At 42.3% G+C, this 17,086-nt stretch overlaps 1 protein-coding gene across 1 annotated transcript in view; it reads left to right on the forward strand.

Moving 5' to 3' along the window:
- The window catches only part of LOC122671069 (protein DGS1, mitochondrial-like), a 103,625-nt gene extending 86,788 nt beyond the window's left edge, over positions 1-16,837 (forward strand). The window contains exons 13-15 of the mRNA XM_043868159.1: positions 8,069-8,179; positions 16,238-16,338; positions 16,586-16,837. Of these exons, the coding sequence (XP_043724094.1) occupies positions 8,069-8,179; positions 16,238-16,338; positions 16,586-16,706 (333 nt within the window). The 3' untranslated portion in view covers positions 16,707-16,837. The remainder of the gene's footprint in view (positions 1-8,068; positions 8,180-16,237; positions 16,339-16,585) is intronic.
- Positions 16,838-17,086: the final 249 nt, after the last annotated feature.

Here is a 17,086-nt window from a genome sequence, read left to right on the forward strand (position 1 = left end):
ATTCCTTTTATTTTAATATGTGGCATGATCCCGAACTCCCATTTTAATAATGAATCCCAACAATAAACGAATCCCTGTCACCAAAGGGACCCCAAAAGCTTTGGACCCCCCCGCAAAGCGGATTAAACCTGGTCCGGAGGTCGCGGTATGTACACTCCCCTAAAAAGTCATACTAAACACTATTCACTTTAATTATAAAATTCTTGTTGCGTCAAGAAACCAGGGTGAGTATCTCCTCGGATTGGGCCTGCAAAAGAAGCAGTAAGCACAAGAGTGGCCGGGCTGTTCCGGCTGAGGACACTCCGATGCCTAATTCAGCGCTCTCTCTAGCTACAGATAATAGAAGTGAATGTAATCAGATGTCCTAGTGTGTGTGTATTACCTGGGTACTTATAGGCTGTGTCGGAGTGATTCAAGGCGGTGAAGGAGAGTCCCAGCTGGTGGGGAGTCTTAGGCGGAGTTCAAGGCTATGTAGAGCCGTTATCGGGCCATTTGGCTTAGGGTTCTGCTTATTAGGCTACCCTAGGCGAAGTTGCCTGGCGCACATTTAGGAGCCGTTGGGGCGTCTTTCCTGGGATACGGGGGAGTGGTTTTGGGGTTGGCCATGTTTGTGGTCGGCTCGGACCATACCGTTCTATCTGGATAGAATACTGGGGTTCGGGTTATACTCGATGAAGACATGGCCGGATCGTCTTAGTTGGTCTTATACCGAACCATCCCTGGTTACTCGTTTGCTTACCGGCCCAGGGTGCTCTGTCTTTCCTCGTTCTCATGGTCGAGCTGCTCTGTGGGGCTTGGCCTATCATTTGCCTAGTGCTCAGACTCTGTCCCTTATGTTCACTTGGCATGCCACGTGTCAGACTCTGATTGGTCTGTAGATTAATGGCTATAGATACAATTAGGGACAGCCTATGCCATGGTTAGCTTTCAAGCCCCACCTATGCCATGACTGTAGGCCATGTGAACAGCGCTGGACAAAATGACCGTGATAGTATGAATGTGTAGGACATATACTAGATTGGCCACATTACAGATTAAGGCATATTCCTCCTATGTATTTTCTGCCATCTATTTCTTAGAAAAGTTTTAATTTCTTCACTGGATTCTCAAATATTTATTTTGCCACTTGCCAACTCCATTTTGGTTGGAACTTGATCTGTTCACAAAATTTCAGCTCTATCCAATCTGCTGTGGCAGATATTTATGCTGGTATAGAAATACCATCTAAACCTGCTAAACTAGAAAAACTTGCCATAGAATGAATAGTATTCTTTTTCTTCCCCACCCCCCCGGGGGGGGGGGTTATATTGGGAGCCATCTAACTTTCTAGGTGTTTTTTTTTTAAATCATATATATGAGGTATTCTGTATTTGGTGTACTTGCGCCTTTTCTCTTTCCTTCTACTACCACCTGAGACCATAATCTCCTCAGCCTTCTTTTATTCTTTCGCAAGTCTCTCTCTCTCTCTACCTGTACTCTCCTCTATATGCCAATGATATCAATTATAGAGATTGATGGTTGCGTCAAATGCAAAATTTTAGAGTTCTTATTGAAGAACTGAGAAGCTGTTAATTAACAAGAAAATGTTCTCCTTTCTACCCCCCAATTATCTTTTTTTTTTTTGTTTTCCTTCTCATTTTCTTATGTGTGTTGTCTCTGCATGTGTTTTTTGTATCTTCATTGATGAACCACTGGCCAGGCCAACTAGAGAACTGTATAAAATTCCCTCTCACAAAGTTATGATTCATGAAATTGTTCACACATATACATTTTGTCTTCTTTTTGGCAACTATCTACCTACCTTTTATAATTCATATTTATGTCCTTAGAATATTGATATTTCAAATTGTAAGATTGGATGAAAGATAAATTTCTTTTTAACTGTATAGAGATTCAAACACATGATTAGATCTTGGAAGCCACATATCATACCATCAAAATTCTACAAAGACCATATTGTTTTATGGAACATATGCCCTTGAAAGTAAAATGTTAGAACACTATTCTTAAGCAAAACCCAATATGGATTTGAGAGCCTCTGTAGCATTGTAGTCGGTCAATCATCTTGCTTTCCCTCTCCTGCTCTGAAAGCCTAAAATTGCTCAATGGTGGTGAAAGATTTTGCATTTAGTTAGAGGTGTACCAAGTGACTAGCATAGAAGAGTCTTGAATAATGAATGTCAATTGAGAATCTGTTTGGAGGATTTACTGCATAGATACATAGTTCGAGAACTCGTTTCGTTTCGGTATTTTGGGCTGACCGAAATATCCGAAATATTCAAAATTTCGGATATTTCGGTCGAAATATTGTATTTTTTCTGATATGTTTCAATAGGTCATTTCGGTGGGTTTTAGGCCAAGTTAAGGCCTGAAACTTCATGGAAAATCTATTTTAGGCTATATAAACACATTTAAATGTTCAAATTGCAAAAATAGTCACCCAAAATGGTGTTTTGGATGTGCACCATTGATTGGCAACGTACGGTCGAACCCTAATGTATAACTTAGTTAATTACACATTTACACATACACATTGTACATTAAACAAGTAAATTGACTTGGAACTAAGTTGGAAACATAATGACTCAGAAGTTAAGTCATAAATTATAATATTAAGTACATAAGACATCAAGTCAATAACAAGTTAACAAATAACAACTTCAGAGTTAAGATTTAAGAAGATTATATCAAACATTCCAAATTACAATATGTCAATATCCCCAATTGTCCCCTACAAGGCTACAAGTCAAGTATTCAACTAGTCATCATTCATCTCAAATGTTTACAAATTTGCTAATAATAACTACTCCGTCGTCCAGGATCAACCCCACTCATGGTCCGCTGGAGCCGACGTGTATTGCTCTCCGACTGTAGGATAAATGCATGCCACGTCATAGTCTGGGAGAAGAAGCGAGTGTAGTCATCCACAGTGGCCATGTAAATTGCATCATCAACATGCTGAAGGTAACCTATCTTAGGATATAGGTTACCAAATTGTGAAGAAGTACTACCCACTGATCCACTATGATATGAGTCATATGACGGCTCTGGGAGCATGTACAGGTTGTACGGCCGCAGCTGGTGGGTTGGGTAGCCAGGGTAGGAAAAGAAGTCATCCACAAAAGACGATCCACTATATCCCTGTGAGTGGGAGTCATACTCAAAACTGGGAATGGATGGAGAAGATATAGGCTGCTGCCCCCAAGGGTACTGCCCAGAATGCCCTTCGCCATATGGATGTGAATGAGATGAACCATGCTCTGATTGTGCTGGAGATGGACTGCTGTCTACATGAAAAGATGGGGCACGGAAATGCCCACTCGATCTACTGTCTCTATCGCCAATACTCAGTCCACCAATAGAGCCAAATAGGGCATCAATGTCCATAAGCTCAGCTTGCCTACTAGTACCACTACCACGACCACCAGGACGGGACTGGCCATGTGGCTGGTGTGGGGGCACGGATTGCCTCTTGCTGCTCTTGTACCATAAACGGGACTCGAGTTCCCTCATATGCTTGACCACCATCACCATCATCATCACGTTCATCATTACCTTCATCATCACCTCCATCATCACCATCTCCACCAGGACCACCACTACCATCTCCACCAGATGACATAGACCAATCTTCATCCTCCTCATCAACACCACCAGTAGGCTGGAACGGTATGGGTGACGCATCCCGTGCATGTACCTCACCCTCTGCAGCCATGAAGTCATCCACATCAGCTTTTATGTGTTCAGCTATCATGGGGTCAGGTCTACCTCCAGGCTAATCTAACACTGGCTCACCTCTATCCCTCACCCAATCAACAATAGGATCTTCATCATCTGACTCTACCTGAAAAATGTCGGCGAGATCGATATTTTCCCTGATACCCTCTTGTCCCATGCGTATGTGTTGCATCTTCAACCTCAAATTATAATGCACATACACTAAGTCAGAGAGATGTTCAGAACCCAATCTATTTTTCCTCTTTGAGTGGATGAGAGAAAATGTACTTCAATTCCGTTCACAGCCAGATGCTGAACATGTCTGGGAGAGAACCTTGATTGCTATTTTTCTTAAATTGTCTGCCGAACCCCCATACAACACCCACCATTCAGCTGCATTACAACAAAAGAAACATGTCACTTTCATTTCAAAAGAATAAAATATTGAATTGAGTAATGACTAATGAGTACCGGCATCACCGAGTGTCCGGCCTTGCTCTGTAGCATCGGTTCCAAAACTTTCCAATGCATCCCTAAAAGTCTTCAACTATAATCATTTGAAAAATATTTAAAATTAGTAATGACTCATTACTATTTAGTATTAAATTGAGTAATTCCAAATGAATTATAACTTATAAGACTCACCTCATTGTTGCATATCGCCTGTAATTTACTATTCGGCTCCAACTTGGCAACTGCTTCTTTGACTGTGTCAATAAGACTATTATTCAACCCAAGCCTATGACTATATTGGTACTTGGGGTTCAAATAATATGCTGAAATTGACATTACATATTGACAAGTTAGTAATATATCCTTCAAATTAACTTTAAAAGATGTAATTACATAAAAAACAAAGAGTGTACACTCACCAGCCTTATGCAGTGGATGCATAAGTTGATTTTCCCAGCGCTCCTTGATAATTTTGAGAAAGTGTTTGCTACCTCGTGGATTTGCATTGTAAACACCTTCATTCATAAAGTCTATGGCAGCATATAGATGTGGCATGGTTGGTCCCTTGAGAGCGGAATCAACTATATGCAAAACCTTGACCACTGGGTCCAGAAGTTATACCACTTTATGCAACTTAGACCAAAAGTCATCTGATGAAATTGTAGCTTGTGCTTCCCTACCATCATGGGTATTGGACCCATTCCAGTTGAACCAGTCTTCAGAAGCAAACATTGATCTCAGTCCAGACTTCTTGGTTTCTATACTCTTGAGTGCAATGTAGTTGGTGGCGAATCTAGTTATGCCTGGCCTCACTAAGTCACCCCCACACTTCTCCCTCAAGAGGTTTAGTGCAAACCCATGGTTGTAGACAAAGTTGGTCATTTGCCTTGCCTTTTCCATAACATGTACCAATTTAATCTTTCCCATGTCCTTCAACATGAGGTCTATACAATGGGCAGCACATGGAGTCCAAAACAACCGGTACTTACTGTTTTGCATCAACCTCTCACCGGTACTCTTGTAGTTGTTTCCGTTGTCCGTTACAATTTGGACAACGTTCCCCACTCCTACATCTTCTACCACTTCCTTCAGCAATTTGTAGATATACTTTGCATCATTTTTCTCCTTGGATGCATCAACAGACTTCAGAAAGACTGTCCTCCCATCACAATACACCATAAAATTGATGATGGACTTTCTTGTAGGACCAGTCCAACCATCACACATTATGGTCACCCCATAGTTCTCCCACAGCCCCCTCATTTCATTGATGTAGTCTTCAAGCTCTCTCTTCTGCTGGGGCAAATACACATTCATAATCTCATATTTAAAAATATTTTTCACATAAATATTCGCCAAAATTTTATGCAAATGGGCAGCAATAAAACATGTAGAATTTACTTATAGCTATTTTGTATTTTTCCCCTAACCCTCATATTTTTCTCATATTAAAAAATGATTTTTTTAAATATTTTTCAAATAATTATTGGCCTAGCACAACAAAATCGAAAAGATATGTAAATGGGCAGCAAATAAGAAGTATGTACAATTTATTTTGACATTTTTCAGTAATTTTAAAACAAAAACCTCATACTTTTTCTTATTTTTTGCTATTTTTTTGAATTTTTAAAATATTTTTTATAATTTCCAAAAATTAAAATAATTAATTATTGGCAGAAAAATATTTTTGACACCATGAGGCCGTAGATCGGCCAATGGTGTCTAACATATATTTAATTCATCACCATACAATATACATAACCCGTATTATTTTTTGATTTTTGTTGTAAATAAATCCAATTTTTGAACCAGAAAAATATATATACCAAAAAAAAATTTCGACACCATGAAGTCGTAGATCGGCTTCCGGTGTCTAGCATATATTTATTTCATCACAAACAAACATGTTGATCATGTATTTCCCTAAAAAAAATCAATTTTGAGAATATGGTTTTACCTGGAATAGTGGAAAGGCTTCACAGATGTGCTAAGAAGTTTGTTCTCCAAGTGATTCCGGCGTAGATGCGGCAAGGATTCAAGTGGGAAGTGGAAGAATGGAGAAGAAATGAGCAAAAACCTTCAAAAACCAAGCAAAAGTGCGAAACCAGAGCTGTTTCTCAGTCTCGGTCGAAATTTCGACCGAGATTGACGAAACATGTTCATTTATATAAAGCAATTTCTCGAGAAACTCAAAATTTCGCGATATTTTGAAAAAATCTGGAGATATCTCGAAATTTCGATCGAATTTTTGTATTTATTTTATTCGAGGTGGCATTTCGTTTTGAAGAGGTCAAAATATCCGAAATTTCCGAAATCTCGATCGAGATTTCACGAGATTTTGAGCTATGATAGATCCATTCACTAAGGTTTATCATTTCTATGTTAGTTAAGTAGTTCCATCTTGTTCTAATTTTCTTAATTACACTAATGGAAGAAGTGTATTAACTTATATGTATAATCATTTCAATGTTTTGAAAATTTGTGTTTCATGCATTTTCTGTAATGTAGCTCTAAATAGGAGAAGGATCCTATTAGAGGCCAAGCAACAGGATCTCTAAGGGGGCTGCTGGTTCGAATGGGCAGAATTAGGGTTTTAGGTCAATTTCTAGGGTTAGGTTTATGAATATGGAGATGCATCTTATAGGGTATTGATGGGCAGGTCTAGGAGAAGCTATTAATGTAGGTTTGAACAAGATTTGAATAAAAATTCAAATTCCAGAATTTTAGGGTTAGGGTTTCGGGTTTTAGGTTTTAGAAATTAGGTCAAGTTTAGGGTTTTAAGTGGCATGTAAGGGCTGGGCTTGGGGTCAAGTTTTCTAAACAAGGAGGGGAAGGTTCGATCCAAATATGGGCTGGTTCTGATGGTTAAATCAGGCTGTGGGGATTTTAGGGCTTTAATGGAGGTGAGGGGATTTAGGGTTTTGAAAGACAAATAAGGGCAGCAGCTTGGGTCGAGTGTAGGGGGTGTTAAGCGGAGGTTGTAGTTTGAATTTGAAGTAATTCTAATGGTTAACTATGGCTGGGCAGCAAGATCTAGGGTTTATGGGATTCAAACAAAAAATAAAGGGAATCGATTGGGGGAAAGGATTAGAGGGTTAGAAGAAGAAATTGGGTGTCAAACTTACTGGAGATTCCACTGGCAGCTGCTTGAACAGATGTGAAGGATAGAACCACCTTCGAATTGAAGAAGATCCTCCCAGTCGTCACGGGGTAAGGAGTCAACTGGATTCCACCAGTCCCTTTCCACCTGGAGATCCACAAGGATGCACACACTCACAAGGGAGCAAAGAGCAGCAGCAATGGCAGCCAACGAATTCTTTTTTTAAACTCAACTAATCTGTGTGGGAGCCTCCATGATTTGCTTTATTATAATATGGCTTTATGCCAAATCCTAATACAAATTAATCTATCCCTTGATAAATCGTGGAAGGGAAAGGATTAAAACTAAATTAATAACTTAAAACAGTAAAATGACCTATCTACCCCTAAATGTCTAATAACTTAAATTAAAAGACACTTAGCTAAATAACTTAAATTGACCCAATTAAACCAATTGGATGCAACCAATTTTGAGCCGGTTCAATTAAAAACATAAAAATAAGATTAAGTATTGGGCTAATCCCGTATGCAACCTATATACCCCTATTCCAGGCTTATTACATAGAAAACCCTTGGGATCAAAGGCCCAACATATATATATCCCAACCCTAGACTTATTCCTAATAAAAGAAGCCTAGTTTGGTGATAATTGTGCATCATTCTGTCTATGCTAGCAGGAAACTGGGGCAGAGAAACTCTACTGATTTAAACTAATGGAAGAAATGAATTAAATTATGTATATAATCATTTCAATGTTTTGAAAATTTGTGTTTCATGCATTTTCTGTCTATGCTAGCAGGAAACTGGGGCAGAAGGCAGGGGAAGAATAGCTCGGGTGCAAAGGAGGCTACTTATTGTGGAAGTTGAGAAAAGGGTTATGCAGTTCCAAAATTGTGTGGATCAGGGACTGGTAAAGTGTGAAACCATATATGTTGATTCCTACTGATGGTTTTATGATTTATCATTCTTATACGATGGTTAGTCTGTGTATAGCACTGCAGAGAAACTAAACTGTTAACTGAACTAAGGCTTGGGCTGCAGCTATTGAGGATCAAATAACAAGCTGTCTGCTTCATTCATTTCTCTAACTTGAATGCCTTGGGCTTCTTTTAAGGCTATTAGCGCCTGTAGGCTTTTAATACATAATCTCTTCTGCAGAAAATTTCTATGCCAATAAATTTGCTTCCATTTCAAATTGACATAACAGGAACTCAACTAGAGAAATATGACAGTTGATGCAGTGGCATTATCTTGGTTGGACTGGCACGACTCCCTCTGGAAATCAAATCCATACGGAGCCAGCCCAACCAGGGTTTTTGGTCTACTATGAGCTGGTTGTATTTATTTAGGTATTTGAGGTTAACAATGTATTTTTTTTATGGAAGAAAAGTACTACATTGCCGTGAAGTCTGAGATGTGTCCCCTTCTCCGACTCCGGCCAATCCTGCTGCTCTGACCTCCCACCCTCTCCTCTCATGCCGTCCTCTTCTTCCATGCCATCTCCCCCTCCACCAGCCCCTCCCTTACCCTCTCTGCCTTCTTCTCCCTTAACCTCCCAGCCTGCTTCTTGGAGCTCTCTGGTTGCTCCGGTGCCTGGTTCTCAACCTGATGGGCTCCCTCTGCATTTCGTAGCTCCTGCCTCTGTTGGCTCCTCCAAGGTCGCTCTCTGCTCGCCTGATCTCCACGCCTCTGAAGCAAAGCTCTGGGAGAACTGTCTCATGGGGCACTTCCTTGGATCCATGCCCCCTTTCCACACTGTGAAGCTGTCTCTCTCCAAGCAATGGAGGACGCAGGGTTCCATGGATGCCTTTCTGCTGGATAACGGCTTTTTCATTTTCAAATTCTCTTCTGATTCTGGTAAGACCCGTGCCCTTGAAGGTGGGCCTTGGCTTGTAGGCAAAAAACCTGTCTTTCTGCACCAGTGGCACCGTCATCTCCAACTCCGGCGTGTTGATCCAACCTCCATCCCCCTCTGGGTAACCCTGTCGGGCCTTCCCCTGCATTACTGGTGCACTGACGGACTTAGTCTGATTGGCTCTGTCTTGGGAACTCCTCTCTTCTCGGATGTGAGAACTCGCCGCAAAGACAGACTCGCTTATGCTAGAATCTGTGTCGAGGTCTCGGCTGCTGAATCTCTCCCTTCATATATCACGGTCCAGGAGGGCGAGGACTTCTCCTTCGAGCAAGAACTCCGCTACGAATGGAAGCCTCCCCACTGTGAAGTTTGCAAGACATTTGGACATGGCTCCCACCTCTGCACTCCTGCTCCTGTAGACGTGACGAGTTGCCCTGCTGCTGTCGAGGGTGAGGCGACTGCCCCTACTGCTATCATTGGAGAGAAATCTGGCACTAACATCTTTGCCGCTAGAAGGCCTTTGTACCAGACTTCCCCTGCTGCCGCCGGAGTGGAGAAAAATGCGCATCCGGCTAGTAGAACCCTTCACTCGCCTTCTCGGGGAAGAACAAGAAACAGGCTACGTCACCGGAATTCTCGTCGAAAAGAGGGAGGCCAGTTGATTCAATCGAGCCAGCAGGCTTTTTCCCCTCTGACTTGAATAGGTTCAGTGTCCTTGTCCCTGACGATGATGCAGATGATTCTGGCCTTATCTCGTGCCCCGAAAAACTCTCTTTCGATGTCTTCTTGAGGAGCAGATCACGGATATCGCAGGAATCCAACCAAGAGCCTTCCTTTCCTGGCTCTCCTGGTACTCCAGCCTCTGCAGTCGCTCTTTTGTCGTATTCTATGGCGACTTGTTCTGCATCTGCGATTGGCCTCCTGCCTTCGCTTTCGGCTCAGGGTACTACTGAGGCATCTCTGCCTCTGTCGACGAAGACCTCCTTATGCCCCCCTCCTGTGGGCCCCTCATCCTTTGACCCTGTTGACCCTCTAGTGGTCCCCCCTGGCTCTCTCCTCCCTATTGTTTCGAACCATTATGCCTCTGGGCTCAACCCCACTCCTTTAAGTGAACCCTTTGTTTCTCTCTCGGGTTCGCGGGTCTCCATCCAACCCTCCCATCCCAACCCTCCTGACATCTCGTCTTCTACACCCGACAACCTCAACCCCCTCTCGCCTCTTTCTCCAAGCCATCCTATGTCACAATGCATTCCTACTGCACACCTCCACCACTCCTATCGTCCCCACCGTAGCGAAACCCGTTCGAGGTTGGTCCTTTCCAGGCTCTGTGAACCATTGCTGCCCCTTCCCTCTCTTCCCAAATGATCCAAGGATTCATTTGGAACACCAGGGGCTTGAACTCCCCTTCAAAGCAAGCTACTGTTCGTTCCAAGTTGCGCCAGCCTCGAGCCAACTTTTGCTGTCTCCTGGAAACTCATATCAAAGAGCCCAATCATGCAAAAATTTTGCATTCGCTTGCTCTTGGCTGGTCTTTCCTATCCAACTACATCCACCACCCAAATGGTAGAATCTAGATTCTATGGGACCCTTCAAAAATCTCCTTATCTGTTCTATCCTCTTCCTCCCAATTTGTTCACCTTTCCTTCTCTGACTGCCTGGGCCACTTCTCCTTCTTCTTCACTGTGGTCTATGCCCTCAATAGCCATTCTTCGAGAATTCCTCTGTGGTTTGACCTTCTTACTCTTGCTAGATAGTTTGTTCCTCATCCTTGGGGCTTGGGAGGAGATTTTAATGTGATCAGATTCAGCCATGAAAAGCTGGGAGGTGATCATTTGGATCTGGAAGCAATCAACTCCTTTAATGACTGTATTGAAGACATGGGGGTAAATGATCTCAGATGGACTGGGTTCCCTTTAACATGGTGCAACAAAAGAGCAGGTTCTAACCGGATCTCTTGTAAACTTGACAGGGTTATGGTCAATGAGGAATGGCTTTCAGCCTTCCCCTCTTCTCATGCCAATTTTGACAGCCCCGACATTTCAGACCTCTCCCCCATCTCTCTAGCTATTCAGCCCTTCCCTTCCTTTGGTCCCAAACCCTTTAAATACTTCGACATGTGGGCCTCTCACCCCTCCTTTTTAACCACAGTCCTTCAGGCTTGGGAAAAACCTGTCACTGCGTTCTCTTCCCCCCTCATTGCTTTTTCTAAAAAGCTCAAAAATGTCAAGGCTGCTCTCAAGGATTGGAATTCCAGTACTTTTGGGAACATATCTCAGCAGGTTTTAGATTGCAAGGATAGACTTGGCTCAATTCAGATTTGGCTCCAATCGGATCATTGCAATGGTGCTTTAGCAGATGAAGAAAAGGCTACTTCTATTGAGCTCACTTCCTTACTTGCTCGAGAAGATAGCTTTTTGAAGCAGAAATCTAGAATTAAGTGGCTTGAGCTAGGGGACTCTAATTCTGCTTATTTTCACAGATCTCTTAAGGCTAAAGTTAATGCAAACTCAATTGTTCATCTTACAGCCCAGGATGGTTCTATTGTCTCCACTATTAAAGGTATCAAAGACTTGGCTGTTCAGCATTTCAAGGGCCTCTTCACCAGCACTCAGATGGCCTCCCCTCCCATCCCGAATGGCTTGCTCAACAAATTCATCCCCTCGGCCCTCCATGACTCTTTAAGCTCCATTCCTAATGAAGATGAGATTGTGGCTGCCGTTCACTCTCTCAAGGTTTCGGGAGCCCTAGGACCAGATGGCTTCAGTATGGGGTTCTTTTTAGCTGCCTGGGCAGCTCAAAAGTGTGGTGGATATGCTTGTCAGTGACAACCAATCTGCTTTCATTCCTGGAAGACATATCTCAGACAACAACCTTATTTGTCATGACATTATCAAAGGCTTTGAGAGGAAAAATCATTCCCCTGCTATTCTCTTGAAGATCGACATCCACAAAGCCTTTGATTCTTTAAGGTGGGATTTTATAACTCAGGTGATGACCAAGATGGGTTTCCTTATATCTTTGTCAACTGGATTCAGGCTTGCATCTTTTCCCCAAAGTTTTCTGTGCTTGTTAATGGCAGCCCGGCAGGCTACTTCAACGCCTCTGTGGGAATTAGACAAGGCTGCCCTCTGGCCCCTTATTTGTTTACTTTGGCTTTGGAAGCTCTCTCTAGGGACATCCAAATCTGCACTGATCAACAGCTTATTATGCCTATGCCTAAGTGTAAAGCTCTCAACCTCTCTCATTTGGCCTTTGCGAACGACCTGATGATCTTCTCCAAGGCTTCCATAGCCTCTCTGGAGTCTATTATGCTTTGCTTGCAGCACTTTCACGAGCTATCGGGCTTGCGCATCAACCCCTCAAAGTCCCTCATTTTCTTTGTGGGGATCCCTGCCAGGCTTTCAGCTCATCACTGCACTCCTATGCTTGACCTCATTCGGAAGAGGCTGCAATTATGGAAATGCAAGCTTCTCTCTTATGCTGGTAGGCTGGTTCTTATCAGATTAGTCTTGGAATCTTCGTATATCTATTGATCTAGAATCTATGGGCTGCCTCAACCTACTATAAAGTCCTTGGAATCCCTTTTGGCCTCCTTCCTATGGAAGGGCAAAGATACTTCCAGATTTCTTCACCCCCTTCCCTGAGCTCCTGTGTGTCTGCCAAAGAATGAAGGAGGCTTGGGCATCAGAAGAATCAAAGAAGTGAACTTGGCTGGTATCTTCAAGTTAATTTGGAAGATTGCTTCAAAACAAACAAGCATCTGGGTTGACTGGATATACTCAGGGCCCCTTCGGCATGATTCCATTTGGACGGCTTCCCTGTGGGCAGATTCTTCTTGGGTTTGGCACAAAATCTTAGGCTCCCGTCACTTGGTCATTCATGTCATCAAATCTAAGATTGGGGATGGTCTCTCTTCCTATCTTTGGTTGGATCACTGGCATCCGAAGGGGATCCTCCTCCCCCTGATTACCCCTCAGATCATTTATGCTTCGGGCCTCCATCGGCTCTCTTTGGTGGCTAACATTTTAGATCAGTCTGGTTGGGCCGCCCCTCCTACTACCTCTCCGGCCCTTGTCCTCATCTGGAATGACCTCTCTTCCACCACTAGAAGGCCTTTGGGCAGCCAGGACTGTGTTAACTGGCTGGCAAGCAACCCTCCTATCTTCTCCTCAAAATCTGCCTGGGACATCATTCGGCACAAGGGCCCCTTAGCCCCTTGGAGAAAGCTTCTTTGGTTCAGGCACCACATTCCTAGGCACTGCTTTACTGTTTGGAGGATCTTCAACAATTGTCTGCCAACTCAAGCCTTTCTTCTGCATCGCTACATCCCTGTCTCCCCCTCTTGTTGCCTCTACTGGAACAATATGGAAGACAACGATCACCTTTTCTTTGAGTGCCCCATTGTAGCAGTGATCTGGAAAGGCAATGCCCCGAGAAGAATTCTGCCTTTCTCTAGGGAATGGATTTGGATCGACATGACGTTTGCTGGCTGCTCTCTTTGTGATACTGTGGGAAAGCTTGCTTTTTGTGCTACTGTGAACCACATTTGGATGGAGCACAATATCAGGAAATGGACCTCCAATTCTAGATCTTACCAGCAGATTTGAGATTCCATTTCCTTTGATATTAAGGCAAAGTTATCGTCAACCACTCCTATCTTTTGCCCTGACACTCCAAGGAATAGGCTCATTGTTGTCTCCTAGGGTCTCTCCTCTATCTCCCTTGTTTCTCCTAGCCTGCAAAGCTGAGGCTTGGGGCATTTATTTTCTGTTTTGTTGCTCCATTTGAGGGCCCTGTAATTCTTTTTTCCTCTTGCTAATGAATTTCTTATTCACCCAAAAAAAAAATTGTATTTTTTTATTTTATTTCCTTGAAAGATAGCTACGTAGGAGATTTGCTTTGAGTTAGTTGTTAATTTCCTAGTTAGAATTAGTTTATATTTTCTGTTGGAGTCTTTACGTATTTATATGAATGTAATCCTTCTGATTGAGTAGAATGAATGCAATATTGAATGAGATTACAGTTTTGAAAGAGTGTTAATGAGTGACTTCTCACTCTCTCCCTCTCAGTCCTTCTCTGCCCCTGTCTTCTCTCACCCCCTTCTTGCATTATAACAACTTATTCTATTTTCTCTGTCCTTCCGCTTCTATTGCCATTTTAGCACATTGGAGTTGCAGATGAGCAGGTTATCTCTTCTTCTCCGATCCCTCTTCTCCCCAGCGGTTTTACTGTCCCGCAAGTTTGAGTCTATCTTCATCTCTTTTCCTCTCCACCTGCAACTTTGGGAAATCAATCCCTCTACCAGCAAAACTGTAAGAGAACCAGAATCCTACAACCAAAACAATGCAAAGGGAAAGAAGAGAAGAGACACAAGCCAAGAAAGTAGTGAAGCTGGCCCAAATCTTTAATTTGAAAGTGCTGTTGTAGGTATCCTGGCTCTGATACCATGTTATAAAATCAGAAACTGATAATCAGACCAGAGTACTGACAGAGAGAAGAAGAAGAGAGGAGAGGTGAAGCACGCAAAACCCAAAAGGAGAGAGGACCTGCGGCCAGAATAGAATTCTGCTGCAGGTCTCCACCAGATTTATTTATAATAAAGACTGAATAATAGATAGGACAAATATGCCCTTACATAAACCAACATACCAAAGAGCAAAACTAAAAACATACACAAGACCTATTTGCCCCTATAACCACATATTTCAACAAGCAGATTTGGAAATCAATTACTTTTGAGGTCTCTAGTAAGCTAGCTATCTTTGGTCTCCTCTTGTAGTGTTGTGGATTCCCCAAGGAACGGGCTCATTGTTGTCTCTTGGGGTTTGCTAGTCTCCTTACTGCAGCCCATTGTCGTCTCTTGTTAACGGTTGGGTCTTGCCTCGCATGTATAGCTCTCCTGTAATTATTTCTTCTTGCCCTATTTTGTGGCCTCCTTTTATCTCCCCCTCCTTTTGGTAATGAATTATTTGTTCACCCAATAATAATAAAAAAAAAGTTGACTCATAGGGATGAATTACCTCAGTGATATGATGACTGTAGTGGGATACTTGTTGCCTCTCCTTGTAGACTGCAGAATTACTCAGAACTTATTTTTTTTATGAAGTCTACATGTGTCTAACCAGCCTTCCTTCTTGGTCAATTCTTCTTTGAGCTTCTTAGGAGATTTCTCCTTAAGACAATAGAAGGAATTCCTTATTTTTGCTGTCGAAGTTAGGAATGTATTTTTCAATGTAAGTGTCAAGCCAGCAACTTCTGTTTGCTACCACTTTCTCAACTGTAGGAAAAACTAGCTTAGTGACTTAGTATGATCACAATAAGTTCTTTTGATTGGTTAAAGAAAAAAAAAATTGTGTTATTACCCATCCCATCATGAATATGGAATTGACTGCTGAAAACATTTGTTACCATACTTCAATCTTTTTGGTTTCTTAGTTCCTACTAATTAAACATGTCACGAGTGATCAAGTCATGTCTGTCCAGGAAATTGTGGTACTTTAGCCAGGTGTAATAGATCCAAATTATATCACATGCACAATTGCAAATGTACCTCTGATTAGTAGTTGCATTTATTTTTATTTTTTTAATTACTCTATTGGTTTCATTACTGGCATATGCTATAACACAGTCTAACTATATTTGTGTTATGCGAATTCCACTCAAGAGTCTGAAAGAAAATCCAACTCTTGTATTAAGAAAGTTCTAAAAGTATACCACACTTTTGTTTGTCTGTACATTCTAATTCACATGGCTTACATTTTCGGATACCAGAGGAAAGCGGGAAATATTCCTCTACTTGGTTTCAGACTCCCAAAATCTGAAGGGAAAAAAGTTCAATTTTAAAGGGTCCAAAATATTCCTCTACATGGTTTCAATAACTTTCTGGGACAGAGAATGCTGCTTGGTTGCATCGCCCCTACACAGGCATGGGGGCCAATGGGAGTCCGTACTTAAGCATCAAACGTGGGGGGTGGGGTGGTCATTTCACCCGCCACTGTCTGGGTGTAGGGGCGCGACACCAAGCAGCATTCTTTTTCTCTTATTTTTTTCTTGCAAAAAAAAAAAAAAGTATATGGTTCAATATTTCATAAGAAACATGTTTGCATTTTTCAGGAAGAAGATGCTCATTGCATGTTTGGATTAGTGTTGTATAGTCTTGACTGTCTGCACAAGGCTGTTGAAAGGCATGCGAAAGCCACAGGCGAATGGCTTAGGTAAGTGGTAATTCAATCATCACTTAGAATATAGAATAGGGGCATTGTTCTCTGTGCCGCTGCGCAGGCTGCACCCAGCCACATGGGGGTGGGCTCAATGACCACCCTGCTCCGCTGAGTGGCAGGCTCATGTGCCTGGGCACAGCCTGCGCTGCGGGACAGAGAACATTTCTCCTATAGAATATTATTAGAAGTCAGAATGAAAGATGATTTTCCTCTGCAATGAACTCATAAGAATTATCTGCAGTTTGAGACAGGATATTACGGATTTGGCGAAGCCAGACCTGCAACTTGCATATAAACTTGCTGTGACATCACGCATGGAGAGAGTGTATGACTGCTTGCTTCCGTCATCAAAACGCCGGTAGCTCCTTTTTCTTTTCCATTGAAGGGCAGTGAAACACCTTCACACTGTCTTAGACGAGGGCTAAATGGCCCTTTTTTGGGTATCTACTTGGGTGCATGGTATCACTGTTGTTATAAACTTAAAATGTTACTTCTAGGAATTTCTTTTCCATTGCAGACAATAGTGCACACATAATAGCATGAACTTTATAACACTGGAAATAAATTAAAATAAACTGAAAAGAAAATAACCGAAAGATACCACTGAAGAACTTGCCATATTAATGTGAAGGGCTGTAGCCTGTCTGTGGGATGGCTCTGACCAACCTGCACTCTGTTTAGGTCTTTGGGATTGGCCCCAGGATCTACCATGATCTAGGGGTGGAAACAGCAGAAGGCTGAG

Source organism: Telopea speciosissima, chromosome 8 (assembly GCF_018873765.1).
Source record: "Telopea speciosissima isolate NSW1024214 ecotype Mountain lineage chromosome 8, Tspe_v1, whole genome shotgun sequence".
NCBI classification, from domain to species: Eukaryota; Viridiplantae; Streptophyta; class Magnoliopsida; order Proteales; family Proteaceae; genus Telopea; species Telopea speciosissima.